This window comes from Tiliqua scincoides, chromosome 10 (genome assembly GCF_035046505.1).
Source record: "Tiliqua scincoides isolate rTilSci1 chromosome 10, rTilSci1.hap2, whole genome shotgun sequence".
NCBI lineage: Eukaryota > Metazoa > Chordata > Lepidosauria > Squamata > Scincidae > Tiliqua > Tiliqua scincoides.
The window spans coordinates 24,989,475-25,016,796 of NC_089830.1; the positions used below are offsets into that span (position 1 = coordinate 24,989,475).

Here is a 27,322-nt window from a genome sequence, read left to right on the forward strand (position 1 = left end):
GATACTCTTCAGTGCGATTCAGCAGACGTTTTAGGCCAATCCTAGTACGGGATATCAATACTGCATCATCCGCGTACAGAAGTAGCGGCACTTGGCTTGCGCCAAGCTTCGGACAATGGCTATCTACTTCCTTCAGGGATGGGGCAAGATCAATTAGAAACAGATTGAAAAGCATGGGGGCCAAGACACAGCCGTTTGACCCCTTTGTTAGTAGCGATGGAATGAGTTAGATTCCCACTCCAGGAGCGTCTAACCCTGCATGAAGTATTTTGATGGAGGGACCTAATCAGCAGCAACAATCTTTTATCAGTCCCCATGTTTTCCAACTTGGACCAAAGAAGCTCCCTATCCACAGAATCGAAGGCACCTTTCAGATCGAGGAAGGCTACATAAAGGCGAGCCTTACATATCCTAACCTGCTTATGGGCCAAATGAGATAGGATCAAGCAATTGTCCAAAGTTGATTTACCCTGACAGAAGCCAGATTGCTCGGGGCCTAAGATGCCTTGCGAAGTAACCCAGAGAGTAAGTTTATTGCATAGATATTTAGCATAAATCTTACCTATTACAGAAAGCAAACTAACGGGCCGAAAATTTCCTGGTGTGGTAGGGTCACCCTTTTTATGGATAGGAATAACTGTCGCTGTAAGCCAGACATTGGGCAATAGGCCAGAACTGTCGATCACTGTAAAGATCAGGTGATACAAGATCACCTCCTTGTATCTTTGCTAAAACACACACTCAAAAAATCCATATTGGTCTTGCCAACACCCATGTCCCAAGTCTGCTTGTTCTATTCTGTCCCCCTTGTAATATCCAGCCCCCACTTTTGTATTTTTAATAAACTGTTTTTACATGTTGCCTGCCTGTGGTTGGTTGAACTTGGTCAGACCCTTGCCCAGTCCTCCTCAACCCTGGCCTATGTGCTATTGGTTAGGTGGGGTGGGGGGGCATTCTTCATGTAACTGGAAGAGAGGCTTGTGGGGGGGGGGGTGTCTCTCTGCTGGCTTTGTCCTCACGGTGGCAGCAGACTCTACAATTTTAAGCCATTTGGGGGCAGATCAGGGAAAAACAGCCAGGAACTGGCTTCAGGGTCTCCCGCCTCCCCAACTCACAACAGGCAAGAAAGACAAGTCACTGTTGATAAGTGAAGCTGCATCTATACTGAAAGCTGATGTGTATCTCTTTTGGTGACTGGGCTTAAGTTCAGATCTTACTCACTCTAATCTCCTGGGAAAACCTCCCTCTCCAGTTGGCTGGCAGAAGCTTGGAGGATTGGGAACCAGCTGGAGTAAGAGGCACTTTCTCTGCCCTCCTGCAGATGTATTTAGAGACCACTCTCGTCCAGCTGACAGGGGTGGCCTGCCTCCTTCCTGGGAGCACCTGCTTTTTGCTAAACTAGAACTATCTTTGCTCTGTGGCTGTTGCAGCCTCTTGGCCCAGCTGCAGCTACATTATGGTCTCGCTCGGCTGGTTTGGCTGCAGGGAGTTTGCTCCCAACGGGTCTAAGGTGTGGCATCTTTCATCTCCCTCTGTTGACTGCCCTGCGTTGGTTGGCATTTCTGGTCAGTCAACGCTTTTGGGAGAGGCAGTGAAGGTGTTTTGCAACAGTTAGTTTTGGTGAGCTGGTACCCATGTTGGGCCTGGTTAACTCCAGGCAAAGCTTGCTTACCTCCAGCGGATTATGGACAGCCGCTGCTTACAAGTATAGCTGTGAATCGGTTGTAGCCAATGCAACAAAGAGTCATGCAGTCACTTAAGGACTGAACAGACTGTGCGCTTGGTGAGGCGGGCTGTAAGCCAAAGGGTGATGCTCCTTTGGCTGGCACATTTTGTACACTTGGTGGCATGAACACTGATGTTACGAGACACTTTATGAAATCTTTTAAGGAGCCACAAGCCTCTTCCTTGTTCTTGATATAGAAACACAGGGCTGGGGAAACAGGAACTCTGAACAGCTTGTGCTGGAAGAAAGCCTCCAGGTTACGCAGAATTCTTGTACTACACACATTTATTCACTCCGTGTACGATCCTTGAAGAAGCCAGGACTGGTGGCAGGTTCTTACCACATGTGTGTCTGTGTCTCTGTTCCTTGTGATGAATGACATTACAATTCTGCTTTGTGCAAAGCTCTTTCTGGGTTAAGCAAACTAAGAGTTACCTAATTGGCATAGCTGAACGTTCCCTTGTGAAACTCAGGTGCTAATGCCTGGAGGCTCCGTGAGAGGGTCCTGATTTTGGAGCCCAGGTATGCTGGCTCCACGTATGCTGATTTTGGAGCCCAGGTATGCTGTCCTGGCCCCTGACATGGCTCAAGGAAGGATCAGCACTGAAAAGAGAGTGGGAGACAAGAGCTGCCTTTCTCCACCGCAAGCCTCTCACCTCCCTGATCGAGGGCTAAAATACCAGGCCAGTAGCTAAGAAGGTGATAAAAATCAAAGCAGCTCTCTGTAATGCTCAGATGTGGTTACAACTGGCAAGCCAGTTCATCTCTGTTTGTAGACTTTGTCCTGATTAATTTACTGAAGTTACTGTCCTGAAAAAAAAAAATAATTTTTTTTTAACTAATTAAGCTGCACTAATCTGGGCGTGGATTTTCTCCCACTGATTTAGCTCTGGCTGCTGCTCCGGGCTTGCCATAATTCCACTTCTGCTAGAAAAACAGAGCTGATCTGCAAAATGGGTAGGGATGGCAAAAACTCCTGGGTTGTACTGTGACAAAGGCAGATGGGGGGATCACATTTTTTAATGCTGCCTTACTTTCTTTTTAAACTTTCCAAGCAGGTAGAAAACTAGCACAACTACTAATCAAGGATACAACACCACATGGCAGGAATCTGTATCATGGCCTACTGATAAGGGAGTAGGGTGCAGTTGCAAGACCTCCTGCAAGGCGGACTTGAGAACAGGCTGAGTGTGAACTCTCTGCAGACACAGTCTTTGTCTGTTGCTAGTACTCTAGACCAGTGATCTTCAGCCCTTTCTATCTCATGGCACACTGAGATGGCGCTAAAATTGTCAAGGCCGCCTATCAGTTTTTGGACCACTGAAAAGGCACATCACACTACTAGCCAGGGGCTCACATCCCCCAATGGTCCTAGTAGTATATTACCTTCCCCCAAACTCCTGCAGCACACCTGTGGACTGGTTGTGGAACAGCAATGTGCCACAGCACAATGGTTGAAAAATCACTTTTCGAGACCAGGGAGAAGGTGGGCGCTTCTTGTCCCACCATCGCATATGGCAGCCATTTTCAACCACTGTGCCGTGGCATACTGGTGTGCCATGAATGGTCCCCAGGTGTGCCTCAGGAGTTTTGTGGAGGTTCATTTATTAATAGGACCATTGGAGGATATGAGCCCCCCCACCAACAGCATGGTGTGCCTTGTCAATTGTCCAAAAACTGATGGTGTGCCTTGACAATTTTAGTACCTTGTCAGTGTGCCATGAGACAAAAAAGGTTGATAATCACTGGCATATGGAGTTTTCTCGGGGGGGGGGGGGTGGCCCTCATTAAGCCACTGCCAACCCACAGAATGCCCCAAGGGATCTTAATCTGGTACTAAAAACCTTGACTAGGCCTTTATTTGAGCCTATGGGCACTTGCTGTATCCAAGTGAATACTCAACACAAACATAATAGGAATACTCAACATAGTCATAGTATGCCTCGGTGCACAGGATTTCAGAAATTGCCTCCACCCCCTCAAGGAGTTATGCCCCTTTCATGAGGACAGGGTAGTCTTCAGAGCAGCTCAGACTTCATTCCAAAGATCAATCTCACCAATCAAAAGATATTTTGCCCATATCTCATCTCAAGAAGAGAAACTACAACACCCCAGACATGAATGAGAAGGGCTCGTAGCTTTTATCTGTCTGGGACTACAGAAGCCAAATGTTGTCTGTGGCCTTCATACAGGTCGGGGGCCAATGGTCTCAACATCCACCATAGCCCCGTGGCCAAAGGAATGAATGAGGCAGGCTTGCAAGATTTCAGAGCAAGTGGCCCGTCAGGCATGACAGCTCATTCCCTTGAGGAGCTCTCACTTCTGCAGCCTACAGGTGTCCTGCAGGGGAGGTGGTTTGCAAGGGGGCAACCTGGAAGTCAGCTCATAGCTTTATAAAGCATTACCAGAGAAGATGGGTTTGCCTCAGCTGACACAGCCTTTGGTGAAGGGCTTCCCCAGCAGTGATGGAAAGTTCTGCAGTCTTATTGGCCACAGGCAACTGGGGAACTCAGATTGATCCACCCCAGAACAGAGGAAGGGAATTCAGAGACAAGCGCAATTTACTTAGGGCCCAATCCTATCCAATTTTCTAGTGCTGGTGCAATTGTGCCAGTGGGGTGTGCGCTGCATCCTGTGGTGGAGGGGCAGTCATTAGGGCCTCCTCAAGGTATGGGAATATGTGTTCCCTTTCCATGGAGCTGCACTGTAGCTACACTGGCGCTCAAAAGTTGGATAGGACTGGGCCCTTAGTCACTTATTTCATTTCCAGTGCCTTGCCACTCATCTCCTGTTAAAAACCTCCCCTTTGCTTACAACTCAGGTATTAATCAATACCTCTCCAGGTATTAAGGGAGAGGTTTTTAAGTAGGAAAGCCCTTTGTTGTGGGCTTAGGTTGCAATCCTATCCACACTTTCCTGGGAGTAAGCACCACTGACTATAATGGGACTTACTTCTGAGTAGACAGGCATAGGATTGGGCTCTTAAACACTTTTTGGATGGTGGGACTATCCCTCTTTCCTTTGCTCTTGTTTCTTTTTCCAGTTAAGGTAGTTTGTTGTTGTAAGTTGAGGGGGGCGGGGCGTTCCAGGTCCTTTTTCAGTCTGAGAGCCTCTCCCCTTGGTGCTGATTTCTGTACCTGGCCTAACTCCCAAGAAGCTTCGCAATTTTGGTTCCAACCATGGAACCCCAGAAAAGGGGGATTAACAGGTACGTTCAGATTTCGTCATTCTAATGCATGCACATGGGGGTCCATATGTTTGATTCATTTCCCCTCCAGCACTTGCATTGAATGTCATCTGCTGCTCTGTTTCCCAATTGGCAAGATCCTTTACAATCTGTGGATTTTACCACCCTAAGCAATCAGATATAATGTACAAACCTTGCACCTAGTGCTTTTTCTTCACCATTAAAAGAGGGCAGGAGGGCTGGTCTGGGCAGGGCAGGAGGTCTGGTCTAGAGGGTAGAGCCTCCGTTTGCCTGAAGATAACATCCGAAGGTCGCCAGTTCGAGGCCACCGTGAACGGCGAGACCTTGAAGCAGCTGACAAGTTATGCCGAGTTATTCCACCTGCTCTTTGGCCACTGTCAGCCTGTGTGGGAGGAAAATGGAGGCCAGAATGCAATACCAGATCATTAAAGATCCGTCTGAAATGTTGTGGTTCTTGAAAGTCAGAACCTTCTTCAATTGTAAAAATCCCTATTGGGATTTAGTATAGCCTGCCTATGTAAACCGCCTTGAATTAAAGTCTGAGGAGAAATCTTGACAACCAAGAAAGGCAGTATATAAATACCTGTATTATTATTATTATTTAAATAGCCTCTGCACATTTTCGTGCTGGGAGCAGGGCTTCCAGAAGCATCAAGGCTCTGGAGCGGCTTTCTTTAAAGTCATTAACTTCAGAGAATAGCCGGAGACTGAATTCAGCTGTGGGTGTTTCCAAGGCAAGTGGTTTCACAACTACACACCTCCCTTCGCCAGTGCTATTTCATTTCCAGTGCCTTGCACTGTTAAAACCTCCCCTCTGCTTGCAATCCAGGTATTAAAAGAACAGCAGCGGGAGCACCCTGGAGTCCTTGGCTTCCTTGGGGCAGCCTTGACCCTCCAGCACAAGCATGTTCAAGCTGCAGAAGACTGTAAACACCTCTGAGCTATCACATAAAAGACGGAGACTTCAGTAAAATCAAAGGAAGGCACAACTTTTCCTGGAGAGAGTGGACTCTGAAGCAGCACAAAACTGGATTGCCTCAATTTGGAGCCAGAAGCCTCTTGGCATCTCCTGCCAGTCTTCCGCCAGCCTCTTCTCCAGGGCCCAGTCCTGCTTCATGGCTTTCCAGCCCTGCCCGGTGGTCTCGCAGCCTGTAGCTGTAAGCAGGTGCTGCGGGTCTCCATATAGGGACTGGAAAACGGGCCTATTTGATTGCTCTTCAGACACGACTATCTGTGAGTGTTGGGGACTGACTATGGGAGGGGGGGGGCTGCCCTTGTGCTCAGCACCCCAAGATCAGTTTGGCACCTGTTGGAGGGGCTGTTTTCTGAATAGGGGAGGTTAAGATAGAATCGCTTGGGGATCCTTCCAAAGATGCCACACCACAGCTTGGTGGTTCCTTTTGCCCCCAGAGAAGGCTCTGTGTCTTCGTTTCATTCATTCACTTTCCCAGCTGCTGGAGTTAGCTGTATTGAAATACGATCTCTCCTTCATGGCATGGAAAATGCTCCAACTCCAACTGAAGCCTTCCTCTCTACTCCAGGTGCCTGTGGTTTGATCATCCCCTGCATCCTTGCTTGCAAGGTGGGCGTAGAATATGGCGAGTGTTGCTGCGTCCCTTTCCTGCCAGGGGCCCTGATAGCCATGCGGACAGGTCTGCGAGAACAGCTGCGTATCAAGGTACCTGTTCAGTCACCCAAGAGACTTCTGAATGAGCTGGTAGGCAGTGGCTTGCTAGGAGATATCAGGCAGTCTTTCCAGTGGGCTTAAGCAAGCTGAAGCTGGGTCACTATGCCTCTCTCTAGTGCCTGACTTGCAGACTATTCCCCTTAGCTATACTGGGTCTGCAAATGAGCAAAGCAAGGCGAATGGAGACAGCGTTAAAGCAAAGAGTAGAGGAACAGGCTCTGAGTTGTAAAGAGATCAAAGGCCAGAGCAAATGGCTTGTAGGCAGCAGGGGAAAAGGCACCTGTTTCTTTAGCTCAAATATAGTTGATGGTAGACCTTTGGAAACTGGGGTGGGGCCCCACTTCTGTGCTAGAAGCAGGCTGCTCTCTCCCCTTCTGGATCAGTCCATGCATCAGTCCTGGCAGTAGCAGAGAAATCAGCTTGCAGCTCTCCACAGATAAATGCAGCCATTGCACATCCCAGGGAAGCAACACTGTAACACATACAGAAACCTGATTTGTGAGACAGAGAGGGGGATTGCAGGTCTGGAGAAAGCTTTTGCAAGAGAGGTTTCGGGGAGGGGGAAGGAAGGAAAATCATATGTCCAAAGAGTTGCATGTTCTTATGCCATTATGGGTAGGAGGTCTGGTCTAGAGGGTAGAGCCTCTGTTAGCAGAAGGTTGTCAGTTCGAGGACACCAGCAGCTCCCTGAACGGCTGAGAATGGTGAGACCTTGAAGCAGCTGACAAGCCCAGCTGAGTGATTCCACCTGCTCTTGTTGTGAGCAAGAAGCGTCTTGGCTGCCCTCCATGTGAGAGACAGAGCTGCTTGCCAGCCCGTGTGGAAGAACTGGAGGCCAGCAGTGAGACCAAACCAGGAAGATCCATTCTGAAATGTTGGTTCTCGAAAAGAGAGAACCTCTGATTGTCAAAATCCCCTTGAGAGATTTAGAAACGCCTGCCTATGTAATCCGCCTTGAATAAAGTCAGAGGAGTAATCCGATGACCAGAAAGGCCTAAATACCTAGTTACCTACCTAGTTATTAAATACCTAATAAATACCTAGTTATTATTATTATTACTTTAATTGTAATTAAATTACTTGCTGCCCCCTTTCCACTTCTAGTACTCCTGGTTTGAGGAGGATGCTGTGAATTCTATTAAGTCTCCAGCACTCACCCCTCCAAAGTAAACAGGGACTGATGATTAGACCAATTTAAGTTGGTATTGTGCCTGGAACACTGTGTTAAATCTGGAACGGACAGGGGACTGGGAGCAAAGACCAATTAGCAGTTGCAGAGCCCAGAGTAATCTGGGCCTGCAGAGGACAGGGCACCCGGATGAATAGCTGCCTTCTCCTTCCCAGGGCTGTGTGTGCTGTGACTGGATGGCTTTCTGCTGCTGCTGCCCCTGCGCCCTCTGCCAGATGGCACGAGAGCTGAAGAGTCCATGCTAGCCATTGCCCAGGCTGCGTGCACTCAGCCCCATCGCTGCTGGTTGACATCCCTTCATGCCAGAGAGAGACGCTGCAGGCTTGGAATGAACTGAAAGTGCCACCTTTTCCCACGGAAACATAGTGGGAAACACTAGGCCTGATGGGATATTTCTGCCAAATACGGAGGCAGAGCCAGTGCAGAATCACCAAGGACAGTGGAGAGGTGAGAGGACTTTTTGACTACAGCAACCTCCTTCTCTTATTGGACTCTGTGGTTGTTTATCCAATGAACTGAGCAGCACCAGAGCCTTCCGCTCAAATCTGTAAATCAGGTGGGGGCAGCATCAGGCTCCTGCTAACTTGTTAAGCATGTCTGGATTGTCTACACTGCAGCCAGCTAGCGTTTTAAATAAATAAGGGGAACATAATTTACATTCTCTCCCCCCCCCCATGACTGATTCAGCGGCAGGGATCCTACAAACCATTACCAAAGCACAGTCATCTCCAGGTGTGGGGCAAAATGAGCTGCTTATGCAAGAGTAGCTTGCCAGGTGCAGGGATCCAACCGCCTTGGGGCATGCAAGTGTGACACTGAGTAGCAAAAAGGGAGGTGGCTCCAATTCAGAGCAGCAGACTCAAACGCTACTTTTCCTAGACTGTACGACTTGAGGCTGGAGGGGGGTGTGGGGGCGCATGAGTGACTGTTCTCAGCATCACAGCTAGTGGAGCCAAACAGCACATCAAAGAGGAGAACAGATTAGCCTCAAGCCCTTCTCTCCCTCCCCCTCCCCCGTGGTAGTTTTGTATGCGCAGGGAGCATTTTGCATAAGGCAGTGCTCAACTAAGAATACAAGCTTCTGCCCCACTCCAGGAAAAAGCTTGAGCTCTTTGATTCTACTAACTGTATGGAGTGACCCTAATCTTGGTTCTTGACCAGAGGAAGACAAAATTGGCAGGGAACTTTCTTTATTACCGGGGGCGGGAGGGGGGTTGTCCTTTGGCCAAAGGACAAAAACAAAAGGGGAACTTGGGTGTTAAAACTAAAATGCATTTAAAAACCAGTAATAACCCCCCCCCCCCGACGAATCCACCTGACCCCTCCCTCCCTCCTTCATTACTTGGTCCTGGCAAACCAAACCCTGACTCTATGCAGAGCAGCTGGGCCATCTGTCCTTCCAGGGCACAGCATGCTCGGCCCTGCCTACTCGGTCCTGTGCTGCTCCAAGAGCCCCCAAGTCAGACGGGGAAGGAGTAGGCACTGGTAACCGTGCACAGTGGACCAGTCTCCTCTGGTGGAGACATCCACATCCATGCTGTGATGACCAGAGATGCTTTACCACCATCCAGGGAGCACTGCCCTCTGCCCCTGCGGCAGGCACAGCTGTTGCCTCTGGCCACTTCTCAGCCCACTTCTGCGAGGCGAACAAGGACTGCAGAGGGGCTGGAGGAGGCAACGCATTCCAGCCCACTCCTTCCCTTTCAAGGTCCTGCAGAGCTCCTCGGTGGCTCATAGGGACATGCTGGTGAGGTTCTCATGGCTGAGCAGGCCCTTGCGGGAGCTGTTTATGCCGTGACTGCTGCTGCAGTAGTCCTGGAGGTTGTGGCGCAGGGTGACAAGGGCTGAGCCGAGGCAGGCCCGGTTGGGGGCCTGCAGCCCTCCGGGCAGCTGGAAGAGGACGGTGGCCACTCCAGCCATGCCATCGTCCGTGGGCTCCAGGGTGATGGGTCCTACGCGGAAACTGGAGTAGGAGTAGCCCATGAGGTGGGAGAGGAAGGGCTCCGAGCGGCGGAAGTGGGCAACCGGATAGGGTACTTCGTGGTAGGGTTTCAGTCGGCTGGGCAGGGGCTGGGCAGCAGCCAGCATTGGGTGCTTGTGGGGGCGGGCAGGGAGGAAGATCAGCTCAGCAGCAGCACCCAGAGTGTCAGGCTCAAAGTAGACGGTCACCTTGGCAAAGGGCCGGCTGGCCATCTTAGTCATCTCTTGCAGGTGGCGCCGTTGCTCGTGCCTCAGGTCTAGGAACTGCTTGACCTTCCAAAGCAGCACACAGACCGAGAGGAAGAGGAAGAAACAGGAGAAAAAGACCGAGAAGAAGACAAAGAGATCAATGTGGGCCTGATCCTGACGGAAGAAGAGCAGCCCTTGGGACTCTGTGACATTGGGGCTGGTGCCCCCAACTCCCAGCAGGATGACAAAGAAGCGGCTGGACTTGAGGGCATGGATCTCGTGGGGGTAGGTGATGACCACGCGGTCCCTGACGGCACGTACAATCAGCACAGCATGCTGCTCCCGCACAGTGATGTATGTGATGAGGCCGTGCGTGTGTTCCTCTCGCACAAGAGGGGAGGACTGGGATCCATTCTGGATGCCGCCACTGTGCCCACTTGCTTCATCGCTTGGAGACACCACACGCACCTTGTGGATGCCTGTGGCCCGGTCCACGTCCACAGCAAATGTCTCGAAGGAGGTGGAGATGTAGATGTCCACACCGCCAAATGTCACGTCAATTGTGATGCGTATGTCCACGTTGGTGAACTTGGGCTGGACCCCAAAGAAGACAGAGCGGCCGAAAGGCAGATTCTTAATGTTGGGCTCATGGAAGCAGTTGAGCTGGGAGGTGGGGTCAAAGCAGCTTTCCTGGTCCACGATGATCAGCCGGTAGCACTGGTGCCCACCCACTGGGCTCCCATGGAAGAACTCACGACACTTGGCACACTGTTGGGGTGGCAGAAAGAGGCAGCCTGTTAGCTTAACAGGGTTAAAGGGGTCCTCAAAGTACCTAGGGCCCTTTTCCTGCCCACCTTTGAACCATATGAATTACGGCAAATAACCTAATTATTATTAGGTTATCTAGCGCTTAAAGATATTCTGTGCTCCACTCTGTGGCCTCTCTAAATGCTGCAAATGTAACAGGCCTACTATTTTGAAATTTCTATTTTGCAATGTCTTTTCCATTTTGCTTAACTTACTTGGAACGGTGCCGAGAGGCCAAGATGGTAAAGCCCTACCCTCTGCAAGTCTTTATCAGCAACTCTTTGGTTTCCGAGATTTTACGAAGCATTACCTATTTTGGGCACATCCTCATAACATTAAGGTAGCAATTTTCAACCTTTTTAATCTCACGGTCCACTGAGAAGTTGCTAAAATTGTCAAGGCACACCATCCCTTTTTTTGACAACTGACAAGGTACATAGTGCTGCTGGCAGGGGGCTTATATCCCCTAATGGCTCTACTAATATATGACCCTTCCCTAAATTCCTGCAGCACACCAATGGGCCGTGGCACAGTGGTTGAAAATCGCTGCTCTTAAGGGCTAAGAACTTGCTATTTTCTTGAAGAAAAAAAAAGCTCACTGAGTCCACGCCCACTTGGTGTGCTTGCAAAATCACAACATTCAAACAGTCCATCTAACTCCGCTTTCTCCCTACGGGTTGCTACAACTGGGTTGACAAAAAGTACAACATGATGACAGGCACCTGTCAGTCAGAGGTATACAGTCTCTGGACATGAAATGGGAGTTTCTAGTTAGCAGTTATCAGCAAGCCCACTCTCCATGTAGAATTATCAAGTCATTTAAAAACCATTCACACCACTGGAATGGTATGGCATTTCATGGTAACCATGTGCTGCACTAAGGAAAATTTCCTTTTACCTGGAACCCACTGCCCACTGGATATCCAGTGCTTCCACTGGATATCTTCAGAGAATGGAAGAGCGATGGAGAGAGACATAATTTTGTCCCAGTGTCACTGCTGCACAGCAGTGGGGGCTCACATGTTAAAATTGCTATAATATAAGATACTCTTCAGTTTAAAGCTCTGGAAGGGGGTCCACTTAAACATAAAAACAAACAACTCTGGCACATAAATATCTTATGACTGAAAAACAGCTACCATTACTGCCCCCCCCCACCCGCAGCACCACCTTCCGGGCAGGAACAAAGCACTGAAACACAAAAGTTGTTTGCACATTAAAACTATACCTGGGTACCTCTGCAAACCTGATACGGTCAGTGTTAGTCCTTACCTGGGTAGCATTGTTCACAGAGAAAATCTGTACTTAGGTAGAGAATTCTGTTCCTTGGCATCATTTAACATGGGAACAGCCCTAATGTGCTCCAGTTCCCAGCCAAGACAGCCTACCCGGAAAGGCACCACTGGCGATCAAAGCTACCAAGAGCTGGTAAGTGGTCCAGGCGAATTTAGCAAGATTATGCTGGTTCTGTCCCTCTCCTGACATCAGGTCACCTATGAAGCTGACCAAGGCAAGACTTCCTTACAGGAAGCAGAGCCGAAATGGATCCAGGTAACTCACCTCCTGATGGACCCCACGCCACTTACTACCTTCCTTACCTTCTAGCACATTCCCACTTGCTTGTCTTTTCTTTGTACGGAACCCAACTCCCTATTTTGTCAAACCTGTGACTCAAGGAAGCTCAGTCTCCCTCCCTACCTGGTATTTGTAGCAGTCTTTCTTGTCTGACTGAGCGCTGTTCTGACAAGGCCCTGTCTCCGTGTTGTTCTGGCAGGGGCAGCCTGTCCCATCCAACTCGTTGCAAGAGTCAGCATGGCCATTGCACTGACACCTGTGAAAGAGGAAAAGGGATTTGGGTGAGAGCCCCTCTGCTTAAGGACAAAATATTATGCAGGGTGAGGCCGTGAGGAGGGCAGCAAGGATGGGGCACTCGTATAGACAACCAACACAAGTGGATGGGCTCCTGGAAGTGGACTGCTGTGGACCACTTGTTGGTGGAACGAGGGCCAAACAGCACAACTCTATTTGTGTCTCAGACGTCTGCAAAGCTAATTAGATGTCACTAGAAACAAGAAAAGTTCACCAGCTGAGGGAAGTTCTACTTTAAAGGAGAGTGTACAATAAGCTTCTCCCCCCCGTCCCAGGTGTAAAGGGGATTGCAGTCACTGCACTTGCTCAGTTCCAAAGAGGCTGCTGCCCTTTCGCCTACTTCAATTGGAAACATGCACCCATAGGTTCTCCGTGTACACCGAGCCAAGTGCAGCTCCAATCCACACCACCTCCCCCCAACCAAGAAAGCTGGGGCGTGGTGGAGGAAGATGACAGACAAGCCCCCAGAGGGATAATTTTTCCACTGTGGTGCCAAAACCCAGTAGAACCACTACCACTCCCTTAAAACAGCCCAGGATTTGCTCTGAAGGGAGCCAGAGAGCCCTTCAGCCCAGCAGAATAAGTGGAGAGAGGGATGTGAAAGCACACCCTGTGCCCCACCTCTCTCCGTTCACACCCAACTCCAGAATACGGCCAGACAGCCCAAGGACTGGTTTTAAGTGAGCAGCTCTTCTCAACCCAACCAACCATCTGACTTAAAAGATTAACATGTGATTCAATTAGTCAGTAAGGGCAAATCCTCAGAAATACAAGTAGAGAGCAAAAGTGGCATAATCCCCAAGGCAGCCATCCAGAAAATAAAAGTATTTTCTAATCTAAGATCTAACACTAGCATTCCAGCTTCTTGGCCAAAGTTAGGCAAAAAATGGTCATTAACGATCCCATTTTCATAGGGCAGAGGTCCAGACAAGCCCTTCGTACCAACTGGGACATTCCTGAAGTCATGGAGCCCTTGTCAAAACATACCACCTTCACAGCTGCCCCTTTTCAAGATGGGCAGGATTTCACTGCTGTTGGCAACTCATTCTTAACTCAAGGAGTCTGACTTAAGGGAGAATCTCCTGGTAAGGCTGGCTCTGCAGAGTAATACTAAAGTGTAATTGTAGAGTATAATAATTATAGTTAAACTTTGGGCAAAACTTTCTGACATAAAACCATGTCATAAAACTATTTTTCTGACATAAAACCACAAAGAGCTGCCTAAAATAGCCCCTTAGAATTAATTACACAGCAGCAATACACACTGAAATGCACTGGATGGTCATTTCTTTAGCAGTCAGCAAGGGGGCACTAATGCTCCACTTAGATGTAAGCCTGCTTAGCAATATATTGAAAAAACCCCATACGCCTCTGAAAGGGAAGCCATAAAACAGTAGGAAAATTCAGGTAGCAGGAGACTGAGCACGTGAGTGCCTGCGAGTGCTCTGTGCAAACCGGCTGCCACCGAAAAGCCTTACTTGGTGCACTTCCCCTCCAGCAGGAAGTAGCCTTGCAGACAGCTCTCACACTTCTCCCCGAAGCTGTTGTTCTGACAGTTCACACATACGGCCGTGTCTTCGGCTGGACCTTCCATCACCCACTTGGGAATCTGTGGGAAGGGGAGAGGGAGTCTTTAGCAGAACAAAACCACTCCCCTCCCACTCACCAGTTCTTCCACATTCAAGTCAGGATGCCCCACTCCATTAACTAGCTGTTGGTAATACTTTATACCAGAGATGGGCTGCAAATGGCCAGTCTCCCCAAATGGCATTTGCGTCCCGAGACGTTGCTGTTATTTTGATATGTAAAAAAAATAAAATTGCTAGTTCTCATGGGCACAATGATAGGTATGAAAATAAAGGAGAAATTCTAAATCATTGCTGTTCCCTTTTCATATTGGGTGGTGGGGGGGGAACATGCAAACCGTGCACTGGTGACAAAAGTCTGGCTTCACTTGCACGCAAAGGATTGAGCAAAATGGTGTCTGAGCAATGGGTTTCATTGAATCAGCCTCCTGCACCCTTATACGGTCCCGTTCCCAATGATTACTTAACGCAAGCATAAGAACATAAGAACAGCCCCACTGGATCAGGCCATAGGCCCATCTAGTCCAGCTTCCTGTATCTCACAGCGGCCCACCAAATGCCCCAGGGAGCACACCAGATAACAAGAGACCTCATCCTGGTGCCCTCCCTTGCATCTGGCATTCTGACATAACCCATTTCTAAAATCAGGAGGTTGCGCATACACATCATGGCTTGTACCCCGTAATGGATTTTTCCTCCAGAAACTTGTCCAATCCCCTTTTAAAGGCGTCTAGGCTAGACGCCAGCACCACATCCTGTGGCAAGGAGTTCCACAGACCGACCACACGCTGAGTAAAGAAATATTTTCTTTTGTCTGTCCTAACCCGCCCAACACTCAATTTTAGTGGATGTCCCCTAGTTCTGGTATTATGTGAGAGTGTAAAGAGCATCTCCCTATCCACTCTGTCCATTCCCTGCATAATTTTGTATGTCTCAATCATGTTCCCCCCTCAGGCGTCTCTTTTCTAGGCTGAAGAGGCCCAAATGCCGTAGCCTTTCCTTATAAGGAAGGTGCCCCAGCCCCGTAATCATCTTAGTCGCTCTCTTTTGCACCTTTTCCATTTCCACTATGTCTTTTTTGAGATGCGGCGACCAAAACTGGACACAATACTCCAGGTGTGGCCTTACCATAGATTTGTACAACGGCATTATAATACTAGCCGTTTTGTTCTCAATACCCTTCCTAATGATCCCAAGCATAGAATTGGCCTTCTTCACTGCCGCCGCACATTGGGTCGACACTTTCATCGACCTGTCCACCACCACCCCAAGATCTCTCTCCTGATCTGTCACAGACAGCTCAGAACCCATCAGCCTGTATCTAAAGTTTTGATTTTTTGCCCCAATGTGCATGACTTTACACTTACTGACATTGAAGCGCATCTGCCACTTTGCTGCCCATTCTGCCAGTCTGGAGAGATCCTTCTGGAGCTCCTCACAATCACTTCTGGTCTTCACCACTCGGAAAAGTTTGGTGTCGTCTGCAAACTTAGCCACTTCACTGCTCAACCCTGTCTCCAGGTCATTTATGAAGAGGTTGAAAAGCACCGGTCCCAGGACAGATCCTTGGGGCACACCGCTTTTCACCTCTCTCCATTGTGAAAATTGCCCATTGACACCCACTCTCTGCTTCCTGGCCTCCAACCAGTTCTCAATCCACCAGAGGACCTGTCCTCTAATTCCCTGACTGTGGAGTTTTTTCAGTAGCCTTTGGTGAGGGACCATGTCAAACGCCTTCTGAAAGTCCAGATATATAATGTCCACGGGTTCTCCCGCATCCACATGCCTGTTGACCTTTTCAAAGAATTCTATAAGGTTTGTGAGGCAAGACTTACCCTTACAGAAGCCATGCTGATTCTCCCTCAGCAAGGCCTGTTCGTCTATGTGTTTTGAGATCCTATCTTTGATGAGGCATTCCACCATCTTACCCGGTATGGATGTTAGGCTGACCGGCCTATAGTTTCCCGGGTCCCCCCTCTTTCCCTTTTTAAAAATAGGCGTGACACTTGCTATCCTCCAATCTTCTGGCACCGTGGCCGATTTGAGGGACAAGTTGCATACCTTAGTCAAGAGATCTGCAACTTCATTCTTCAATTCCTTAATAACCCTTGGGTGGATGCCATCAGGGCCCGGTGACTTATTGATCTTTAATTTATCAATGAGGACTGAAACATCTTTTCTTTTAACCTCTATCAGACTTAACTCCTCGGTCAGGAGGGGCCGTTCGGTCAGCGGTATCTGCCCGAGGTCTTCTGCCGTGAAGACAGATGCAAAGAACTCATTTAATTTCTCTGCCATCTCTAAGTCTCCTTTTATCTCCCCTTTCCCTCCCTCACCATCCAGAGGGCCAACCGCTTCTCTGGCGGGTTTCCTGCTTCTAACATATTTGAAGAAGCTTTTATTATTCCCCTTAATGTTGCTGGCCATGCGTTCCTCATAGTCTCTCTTGGCCTCCCATATCACCTTCTTACATTTCTTTTGCCACAGTTTATGTTCCTTTTTATTCTCCTCATTAGGGCAAGACTTCCATTTACGGAAGGAAGCTTCCTTGCCCTTCACAGCCTCTCTAACTTGGCTGGTTAGCCATGCGGGCACCCTCCTGGATTTAGTGGAACCCTTCTTTCTTTGCGGTATACACCTCTGCTGGGCCTCTATTACTGTTGTTTTAAGCAGCCTCCATGCACTCTGGAGAGATTGGACTCTTTTTAACCTCCCTTTCAACCTCCTTCTAACCAGCCTCCTCATTTGAGGGAAGTCCGCCCGTCGGAAGTCAAGGGTTTTTGAGATTTGCCTGGTATTCTTCCCCCAATGTGCACGTCAAAATGGATCGCAACATGATCACTGTTCCCCAATGGCTCAGTAACGTTTACATCTCTAACCAGGTCCTGCGTACCGCACAATATTAAATCCAGAGTCACCTGTCCTCTGGTGGGCTCCGTGACTAGCTGATCTAGGCCACAGTCATTTAGCACGTCAAGAAATCCGGTTTCCTTATCGTGACCAGAACACAAATTGACCCAGTCAATATGAGGATAATTGAAGTCCCCCATGATTACAACCCTGTCCCTCCTTGTCACCTCCCTGATCTGTTTCCTCATTTCAAGGTCCCCATCCGATTTCTGGTCTGGAGGACGATAGCACGCCCCCAGTATTACATCGCTGCACAAGCCTGGTAATTTAACCCACAGAGATTCTACGGTGGAGTCGGACCCACCTTCAATCTCTACTTTGCTGGATTCTATCCCTTCCTTAACATAAAGGGCCACCCCACCTCCAACACGCCCCTGCCTGTCCCTCCTGTAGAGACAATCATTGCACTTATATGTTGTTCCATTCCCAATTATGACTGACACAAGAAGCTGGCACAGAATAAAAGGTTCTAACCATCAGTTTATCAAGCAAAGAAGACGGGTGTGGATTCTCCCTCAACTGGCTGAACTCTCAGAGGCATCGCCCACCCCGGGGAGAGATTGCCAGCTGAACCAACACATGCCAGCCGTGGCTCTCACACTCACCAGAGCAGGCTCCAGTGGAAAGCGGGCAGGATCCTGACGGGCTCTCTTGTACTCCTCCCGCGTGATGCATACGTTGCTGTTTCCCCGGCAGAAGGCATGGCAGGGGCGGCAGGAGCCCCCACTCAGTGCAGAACCAACAAAAAGTGGCTGGCATTTTTCACAGTGTTGACCCTGAAGGAGAAGAGTTGAGGCAGTAGCAGAGACAGCCTGGACTCCTACAAAGCAGGCTGGTGACTGGGCCTCTGGGAGAAGCGGGCTCCTTCCCTTTCAGTGGGGCAGGTATAAGGAGATGGGGGTTCTATACATGAACAGACTAATGTATGACTTGACCCTTTGCCCCTTACATAAGAACATAAGAACAGCCCCACTGGATCAGGCCACAGGCCCATCTAGTCCAGCTTCCTGTATCTCACAGTGGCCCACCAAATGCCCCAGGGAGCACACCAGATAACAAGAGACCTGCATCCTGGTGCCCTTCCTTGCATCTGGGATTCTGACATAGCCCATTTCTAAAATCAGGAGGTTGTACATGCGCATCATGGCTTGTAACCCGTAATGGATTTTTCCTCCAGAAACTTGTCCAATCCCCTTTTAAAGGCGTCCAGGCCAGTCGACATCACCACATCCTGTGGCAAGGAGTTCCACAGACCGACCACACGCTGAGTAAAGAAATATTTTCTTTTGTCTGTCCTAACCCGCCCAACACTCAATTTTAGTGGATGTCCCCTAGTTCTGGTATTATGTGAGAGTGTAAAGAGCATCTCTCTATCCACTCTGTCCATCCCCTGCATAATTTTGTATGTCTCAATCATGTCCCCCCTCAGGCATCTCTTTTCTAGGCTGAAGAGGCCCACACGCTGCGTAAAGAAATATTTTCTAACTCTCCCAACACTCAGTTTTAGTGGTCACTGCTTTGGTCACTGCTCAGGATCTCTTCCCTATTTCCCCCTCCCTGCACCATTCAGATACTGCTTCTCTTGCCCCTGCTGCCACACATCCATTCCTCTGCTTGCCCTCACTCACCATGGTGTTGTTGAAGCACTGCAGGCACTGATCTTGAGCTTCCACACCTTGGCAGTTACTGTGCTTATTACACTGGCATTCCACGGAGCAGTTCTGCCCCACGTAACCGAAATGGCACTGGCAAGCATTGGGCTCCACGCAGGCCCCGTTCAGACAGCCCTGCTCACACACTGGCTTACACAGCCCCGTTGCACTGCAAGAAAGGTCAGGTGCCCAGTCACCAGAAAGGCACAGAGAACCCCCTCTGGTGCACTCGGATTCAGCAGCATCACCAGCACACAATCTGGAAATTAAGCTCTCCCCCACCATCACCACTACGTGTTACCAAATGGTTGTTGCCTGATAGTGAAGGTGGGTGAGAAACAACAACTAAACTGGTCGTTTAAAATGCTGACCGTTCCAAAAGCATCTTCTCTTCTGAGAATTTCAGCTGCAGTTAAAAACAAAAACAAAGCTTCTAGCCTTTGAGGCTGCAGGACACATAGGAAGTCGTGACTGCAGTCCTGGAAGGGAGGTCTCTCAGTGGCTGTTAGCCCAGGCCAGCTAAATAGGACCTGCAGGTTGAGAGGCAGGTTTTCTCTCTCATATGTCCAACATGGGCTGCTGCTTCTGGGTCTGGGAGCTTCTGGAAGCAGCTGCCTGGCCTGGACTTTGTGTCTGATCCAGGAGGGCCATGCAGGACTGTGAAGCGATCGCTGCAGGCCCCCTGTGGTCAGAGTTGTATTCATTCTGCAACGATGCAAATTCAGAACTTAATTATGGCCGCAACACTCAGCACCCTAAACCTACCAGTATTCATTTATTTATAAAAGCCACTTACTAGCTCTTAGGGCTGAGAAGATAAATAAGGTCAGAGATGAGGTTTACCAGATTATGCACAAACAGAAATATATTTGCGCAACCAGTGCTTCATTGAGCTAGGTTCTGCCCAGCCTACTAGCCAGTCAGATGCAAAACCTCCCATTTGTGAATGTAGCTGGGTTCTGCACCTGCCAGAGAGTTCTTTTGACACAGCTGCCGCACACCCCTTAAAGGAACACTTGTTTATTGTACCCCTGTAAATACTCCCTACCATGGAGTAGTACTACCAGTATTAGGGAGAGTATAGCCAATAGGCAGCAGTGTCAGACTCGTCTCATATCACAGTATAACTTGGTCAGGTAATATAATTTGGTTTTCCACTGCCTGACTGCAGTTGAACACCAATGTGGATGGTGGTGGCATAGCTGGAGGGGGGCAGAGTACCCAGTCTGGCAGGGAGCCTCAGCACAGCGGGCAAGCGGCCCCTCCCTTCAGAGCCATTCCATACGGCTCCGTTTTGCTCCCCACGCCGGGAATGGCTCCGAAGGGAGGGGCAGCTTGCCCGCTCCCTGCCAGACTGGGTGCTCTGCCCCCCCTCCAGCTATGCCACCAGTGGATGGTATTGTGGTTTGACTCTGTTCGGACCCTTCCTCAGAACTAACCTAAAACTGTCACCCAGGGTTAAGTAACAGGAGAGTCCCATTTTGCGCCTCCCAAGATTCCAGCCACAGGGGCTCTGCAAACTGGACCAAAGGCATTTGACCTGCTGTTCCACACAGCCAGCCCACTGTGACCTCCATGCCTGCCCCAGCACTCACTTGTCCAGCGTATATCCATTCTTGCAGGTGCACTTGTAGCCGTGAGGTAAGTCGTTGCAATTCTGTGTCTCGTTACAGTCATGGTGCCCATTCAGGCACTCGTTCTCCGGAGGGCAGGACATGAAGGCCCAGTTTGCCTCTATGCCACACGACTGTGTTAGCCCTGCAAGGGTGCGAGGAGGACAGGAAACTGTGAGCTGCTCCAACTCCATACCAGGCACAGAACCACAGCACAGAGACACCTGTGAAGCCATTCCCTTGTGCTGCAATTCTCTACTACCTCCCTTGGGTAAAAAGGTGGCTCTCATGTTCAAAACTTGGCCAGAGGTGTAAAACGCTAGCGGAATCCAAAGCCAACTTTCTACAGCCTGTTCCATGCTCTCCACACCCCTCAATACCTCCCTGGAGAAGATGCCACCGAAACCCCAGGCTTTGCTCAGTACCTACCATGGTGAGGGCCGCTCCTCCCGCCCTCCATGCAGCGCCCTTTGCCATTCTCTCCGCGGAGGCCACACCAGCCACAGCGAGGCTGCTGAATGCAGAGGGCGCATTGCTGGAAATGTGAGCAGGACGGGGCGCAGCTTTCCGACCCACTCAGCACCCGGCCGCACATCCCCGCCGCACAGCGCATGGGCAGGTAAGTGGGGCTCATGCACTGCAGAAAGATAAAGGAAAGGGGGGGTACGTCAGACCCACTGACCAGCACTGACCCACTCTCCATACAGATCTGAATGATTTGCGCAAAGCGAACTGGCACTGCTCACGTGTCTGAAGCGTCATTTCCACAGCTGCATGGGCTGGTTATTTGGGTCCTCATTTAATATTTCCGCCACAACTTGCCCGACCACCCGAGGGCAGAGTCGAACCATTAGCTGGCAGAGGGCAGGTACTCCTCCAGTGTGGTCCACAAGGGACAAAACAGTCCTACAGCCATTTTGCATTAGCCCCACCCACTGGAGTAACCTCTCTAAGGGCACCAAAGAAGAATCTGCTACAGCTAAAAAGAAACAGAGCTTAGATCCCAGACCATGGAGCCACAGAACCCTGCCTGTATATGGGGTTGCCCATAGTGCTAGGCAGACAGCCTCTTCCCTACTGCCCACTGGTCTGGCCCTTCCCACTCACAGCCTTCCTGCCACTCCAGACCAGGAAATTACCTGCTGCAAACTGATACTCCAGACGCATTGCTGCCAACCCCCGTCTGCCCCCTTGGAGCTGAGGCACTCGCTGCAGGTGCTGTGGTTGTGGCACGGTGTGGGACAGGCTAGGGGCGGGGAAGACTCCACAGGCATCGGGGAGACGTTGAGGAGCGAGTGGCTGAAGCAGGTCCAGTCGTATGTGGGCTGCACGCTAAGGATGCGCCGTGTCTCCCCTGGGCATTGGGGCAGAAAGGAGCAAAAGCCAAGATTCAGCCTCTCTTTTCCCCAGAGGTGGCCCTAATACGAAGCAAGGTGAACGGGGGCAGTTTTTTGTACTGTTAAGGGCAGTGGAGTGCGAGGACAGGGAGATCCGACACTTGGGGCACAATCCGCCGGGAAGAACTCCTGGGCAAGCCCCACTTTCATGAATGAGAAAAGGGCTGCAGCTCAGCGGTAGAGACCCCACATTTTACTAACAGAAGATCCCCCAGTTCAAAAGGAACAGGCGATGGGGGAGCAGCTGGGGAGCAGCTGTTAATCAGAGTAGATCTCACTGGGTAGGTGAATCAACAGCCCAATCAGTGAGGCAGCAGCTCCATAAGAACATCTTGCTGGATCAGGCCAAAGGCCCATCTAGTCCAGCTTCCTGTATCTCACAGTGGCCCACCAAATGACCCAGGGAGCACACCAGATAACAAGAGACCTGCAAGGCTTTCTGGGAATTGTAGTTAAGAACATAAGAACAGCCCCACTGGATCAGGCCATAGGCCCATCTAGTCCAGCTTCCTGTATCTCACAGCGGCCCACCAAATGCCCCAGGGAGCACACCAGACAACAGACACAATCTGCGTCCCGGTGCCCTCCCCTGCATCTGGCAATCAGAGGCTACATTATTTCCTTCCTCAGTAGTCACCCACTGCCCAAGGGCAGTGGTTCCCAAACTGTGCGCCATGGTGTCCTTGCGCTGGGATGCTGCAGGATGCTCCCAGTGGCCTCTTATCAGCTGTCCCGGGTGCCACCATCTTGAGTCAGGCAAGATGAAGATGGCCGCATCCAGGAGAACCGGGCAATGGCTCTGCTATGACCGCTGGGCAACATGACCATGGTAAGTTTGGAAACTGCTGCCCAACTGCTTTTCTTCTCTGTGCCCCAACAGCTCTCATTTGCCTTTCCACACCTCCTTTCCATAAGCTTCCCCCACCTTCCGCCTTCTGTGCACCCCCTTCCCCCCCCAACAACATCCCAGCTTTTCCCTGAGCCCACCAGGCCCACCTGTCCCTCACCAGTGCGTTTGAACTGCCGTGTCCACATGCACTTCCCAGAGGCAGTACACTTGGCGCAATCGGAGGCCTCACATGAGATCTCGGAGCAATTGCTGGCCACAAAGATCTCCCGCTGGTTGATGCGGCAGTCATTCTCAGAGGTGCAGCTGCCGGTACTGCCAATGCAGGCCCCCTCGGGGCAGTTGGTGCACCATTTACACTGCGGTAAGGTCTGGGGGGAGGTGCGAAAACCAAAAGTCAACACATTTTTCTTGGGGCCTGGTAGCTCATAGGTCCAAAATTCAACCTGCTGGCACTAGGAATGTCTGCTTCTTCCACACTCCCTCCACGGCTTCACTGGCTTAAATCAACAGGTACATTTACTCTGTAAAGAACCTTTTTGTATTCACTGCGGTCCAAGTTGCTTTGGGGCTGGTCTCTAGGAGCCCCAATTGTTCCCTAGGAGTTCCCTAGGGTCTGAAATTAGGGTCTGGGAGTTCGATCTGATGATCTTGGGGTTCCTTACAAAGCTACATGTTAATCATTTTCCAACCCCTTCTCTCATTTTTCCTTCTCCCTTGTCCCATTTGGCATGCAAGGGGTTACTAACCAGGCCCATCCCTGGGTTGGCTGTTACTCACTGGGATACCCAAGCTGTGGGCCATGGCCCGGGGGTGCTGGGCAAGGCACTCGCTGCAAGTTCTAAGGCGACGGCACTCCTCTGCAGACCTGGGGGTGGGGAAGCAGGAGACCCCACCAAAGGAACAGCCCAACCTGCAGGCAGGAAAGAAGAACGGTTGGAATGGGCGTTTGCAGGAATCAGAGTAGCTTTAACAAGATGAGACCTGCTGGAGCAGGCCAAAGGCCTGTCTAGTCCAGCTTCCTGTATCTCACAGTGGCCCACCAGATGCCTCTGGGAGCACACAAGACAAGAAGATACTTACATCCTTCTCAGAGGATCTGATGACACAATCCTAACCAACTTTCCAGCACTGGTGTATCTGTGCCAGTGGGGCATATGCTCTATCCTGCAGTTAGGAGAGCAGTCACGGAGGCCTCCTCAAGGTAAGGCAATGTTTGTTCCCTTACCTTGGAGGTGCATTGCCCTTACCTCCGTGCTGGAAAATTGGTTAGGATTGGGCCCTAAGGGTGTCAGTTCTTTGAAACCGTGAAGACGGACCTATTCTTCCCCCCAACAGTGATAACCCCCAATACACACATACCAGATAACCACAGCATCTCCCCATTTCCTAAACACAGTTACTCCATCCATCTCCATGGCCCTGTCACCCCCCACTTGCTCTCACCTCTCAGCAGCATCGGCAGAGAGACAGCTGGCTCGGCACCAGACACAGCTGGCACTGGAGCTGTTGCAGGCTTCCTGGCTGGGGAAGATGAGGCAGGGGTCAGAGGGCACAGACAGGGCCGCCATGCGCCCCAGCGCCACTCCATTGAAGCCGCCTGAGAGGTAGATGCGGCCTCCGACAGCAGCCACGGCGTGTGCAATGGACTCCCTTATGGGCTTGCCGACCACTGCTTCTGCTGGAGAGGGAGAAAGGAAAGAGGTGGAGTTTAGAAAAACGGAACAGCAGCAGATAGCAACGGGTGTGTTTTCTTAAGGGGAAAGAACTCCTGCTCTAGGTCCACAATTGCCCTCGCCCAGTCAGAACAAGGAAAGAAACAGCATCCTTTCAGAAGCAAGCCTGGTCACAGAAGGTGCAGTCAACAAGACAAAGAAAGGAGTTCTGGGAACAGTCTGCTCCTATAATCTACTGCGCTAATGAAAAATCATTTCTACAACCAATGCAAATGTAACATTGCCCAATCTCCTATAAATGGTCAGGCAATTGGAAGCACCCATACATTCTTCCACTCCACCTTGTAAAGGCATTTTCCCTTGCCCAGTATGATTAGTTTTACATCTGTGCTGGTATTTCCCTTAACCATAGCTAATGACAAATGACAGATTGCAACCACAGATTCGCAAAAACATCAGCACAGATGGAAAACTAGCCAAGTTGAAAGGAAGGGAAGGGGAAGTGGGGAGGAGACTGAGCTTGAAAGCACTCCTTATAACCTAACCAGGGTTAGAAAACTGGCCAGATTTATAGCCGCACTGGAACACACCTGGAGAAGAGCCAGTATAGAAGGTAATAATTATTATTATTTTATTAGTAGTAGTATTTATATACCGCTTTTCAACTAAAGTTCACAAAGCGGTTTACAGAGAAAAGTCAAATAACTAAATGGCTCCCTGTCCCAAAAGGGCTCACAATCTAAAAAGATGCAAAAGAATACCAGCAGACAGCCACTAGAACAGACACTGCTGGGGTGAGGTGGGCCAGTTACTCTCCCCCTGCTAAAAAAAGGAGCACCCACTTGAAAAAGTGCCTCTTACCCAATTAGCAGGGGTTCTAGTAATGGCTATTGTAGGGGCTTAAGGGATCTACAGCAACCAAACAAAATCAATGAGAATACAGATTCTGCACCAAGAAAAAAATTCTGCGACTTGTATAAGTACAATGCAAATGAAACAGATTTGCCTTAAACAATTTATGTTTGCAAGCCACTTTGTTTGATGAGGAAATAATATGTCCTGCTACTGCAAGTTCTGAGAAGGGTCAAGAAATTTCGATCTAGGTTAAAATTCACCCCCCCCCCCCAAAAAAAAAACCTGTGAGATGAAGTACTCAGGATGCTGAATTCTGTCCCAATATCTGGCAATATCCAGCTTGGCCTTTACCTGTGCTATTGGGGAGGATCCAGGTGTTGCAGTTCAACTGGTAGAAAAAAAGGTGGTTGGTGAAATTCTCCCGCTCGGTGCGCCCCCCGATCACCACCATGGTGTCCTTGAGCACTGCAGCCACATGGAAGAAGTGAGCCAGTGGCTGTAGGAGAAACAGGGAGAGGAAAGGCATCGCTAGAGGTGCTTGTTTTTGTTAAAAACACAAAACATCACATTTTGGTGGGAATTAAGACTACTTTTCCAGTTAGAAATAATACTGCGGCTGCATTTGCTGACGCTGTATTACCTAGTACACTTTTAAAGTATTTAAAAATAATGAAAATGAGAACTTGGAATAAAAACAAACACCACCAATTTCTACATTTTTATTATTATTTTTTTTCCAAATCACGAAATCTGCAAAAAAATAAAATCATTTTCAAACACCCCAGGCATTAGTAAGAGAACAGGCATGTGAGCATCTATCCATCTACTTCGTTCCCTTTTCCCCTGCTTTGGGGCCTCATCCAAACTCTCAGATTGACTTGCAGTATAAGCTGCAATACGAGAACAGCAATTAAAACAGAAACACACAGTTCACGTGCCTAACACACAGGTCAGCGCACTGCCATGAATCACAACGAGGAAATGGGAGAGCAGGATTAAGGCTGCAGTCCTAAACCAATTTACCTGGAAGAAAGACTCAATGAACCCTGTGGGGCTTGAGCAAACATGTGTCAAGATCAGATTTCCAGAAACGCCTCTAAGAGCAACACCCACAGTCAGAGCTGGATTAAACAAACAGGCAAAGGAATGACAAAACCATGCTCTGGAGCCCTTCCCCAAAGATGGCCCTGTCACAGGGCAAAAAAAGGTGTTATGGTTGCCATTAAGGGCTGCAGACAGCTCTGAAGAACCGCAAACAGAAAAGACATGCCGACACCCTGTCTCACTGTCATCCAGCTCGTTCTGTTCTGTGCAAGAAACCTTTAGACCAACCATTTTCAACCAGTATGCCACGGCACATTGGTGTGCTGCGAATGGCCCCAGGTGTGCTGTGGGAATTTGAGAGAGGGTCATTTATTAGTAGGGCCATTGGGTGGTGTGAGCCTCCCGCGAGCAGCACAGCGTGCCTTGTCAATTGTCAAAAATGGATGGTGTGCCTTGACCATTTTAAGTGCCTCGTCAGTGTGCGACAAGCTGAGAAAGGTTGAAAATCACTGCTTTAGACTGTTCTTTTCACTGCCAACCTGTTCTTAGGTCAGGTTATGGTATCCTACATTTCCCCGTTGCTAGGAAGATAGAGGTCTCCTGCATTGTTTTCAGACAACCTTGTGCTCAGGGAACCAATCGCCATGTCCTAAGCTGCAGGGCACTCTGGGACTGCAGAACCAAGACGGGCAAACTCTTACCCTGGGAAATTTTCCAGTAATTCCACACCAAGAGCTTCCAGTCTGATTAGTAAACTATTCTTACTAAGCAGGAGTGTTCACCTTGCCCTGACCATCTCTCACCTTTGGCCCCTGAGATGGGGCCAGCAGACTCCAGGTCAGGTTTGGGTAGTAAAGGCTGTAGAGCTCTGGAGAAGCTGAAACCATCTCCACATGGAAGCGGTGGCCACCAAAGACATAGATGGCATCTGTGCCCTCGTGGTACACAGCTGAGTGCCCATATAGACCTGGAGAGGAAAATAACAGCAGCAGTAATATCATGTAGTCCAAGTAAAGCAGGGGTGCTCAATAGGTGGATCGCGATCTACCAGTAGATCGCGAGGCAAAATGAGTAGATCGCGGAGTGC

At 49.7% G+C, this 27,322-nt stretch overlaps 1 protein-coding gene across 3 annotated transcripts in view; it reads right to left on the reverse strand.

Moving 5' to 3' along the window:
- Positions 1-9,015: 9,015 nt before the first annotated feature.
- MEGF8 (multiple EGF like domains 8) overlaps positions 9,016-27,322 on the reverse strand; it is a 51,576-nt gene continuing 33,269 nt past the window's right edge. For 2 of the 3 annotated variants that reach the window (XM_066638446.1, XM_066638448.1), the window contains 13 exons: positions 27,039-27,202; positions 25,543-25,687; positions 24,107-24,341; positions 23,441-23,573; positions 22,821-23,031; positions 21,556-21,770; positions 20,846-21,053; positions 20,399-20,561; positions 18,780-18,972; positions 17,757-17,927; positions 14,134-14,264; positions 12,485-12,617; positions 9,016-10,747 (listed from right to left, as the gene is read on the reverse strand). In XM_066638446.1, the coding sequence (XP_066494543.1) occupies positions 9,542-10,747; positions 12,485-12,617; positions 14,134-14,264; positions 17,757-17,927; positions 18,780-18,972; positions 20,399-20,561; positions 20,846-21,053; positions 21,556-21,770; positions 22,821-23,031; positions 23,441-23,573; positions 24,107-24,341; positions 25,543-25,687; positions 27,039-27,202 (3,308 nt within the window). In that variant the 3' untranslated portion in view covers positions 9,016-9,541. The remainder of the gene's footprint in view (positions 10,748-12,484; positions 12,618-14,133; positions 14,265-17,756; positions 17,928-18,779; positions 18,973-20,398; positions 20,562-20,845; positions 21,054-21,555; positions 21,771-22,820; positions 23,032-23,440; positions 23,574-24,106; positions 24,342-25,542; positions 25,688-27,038; positions 27,203-27,322) is intronic. The other variant, XM_066638447.1, reaches the window with a different exon arrangement.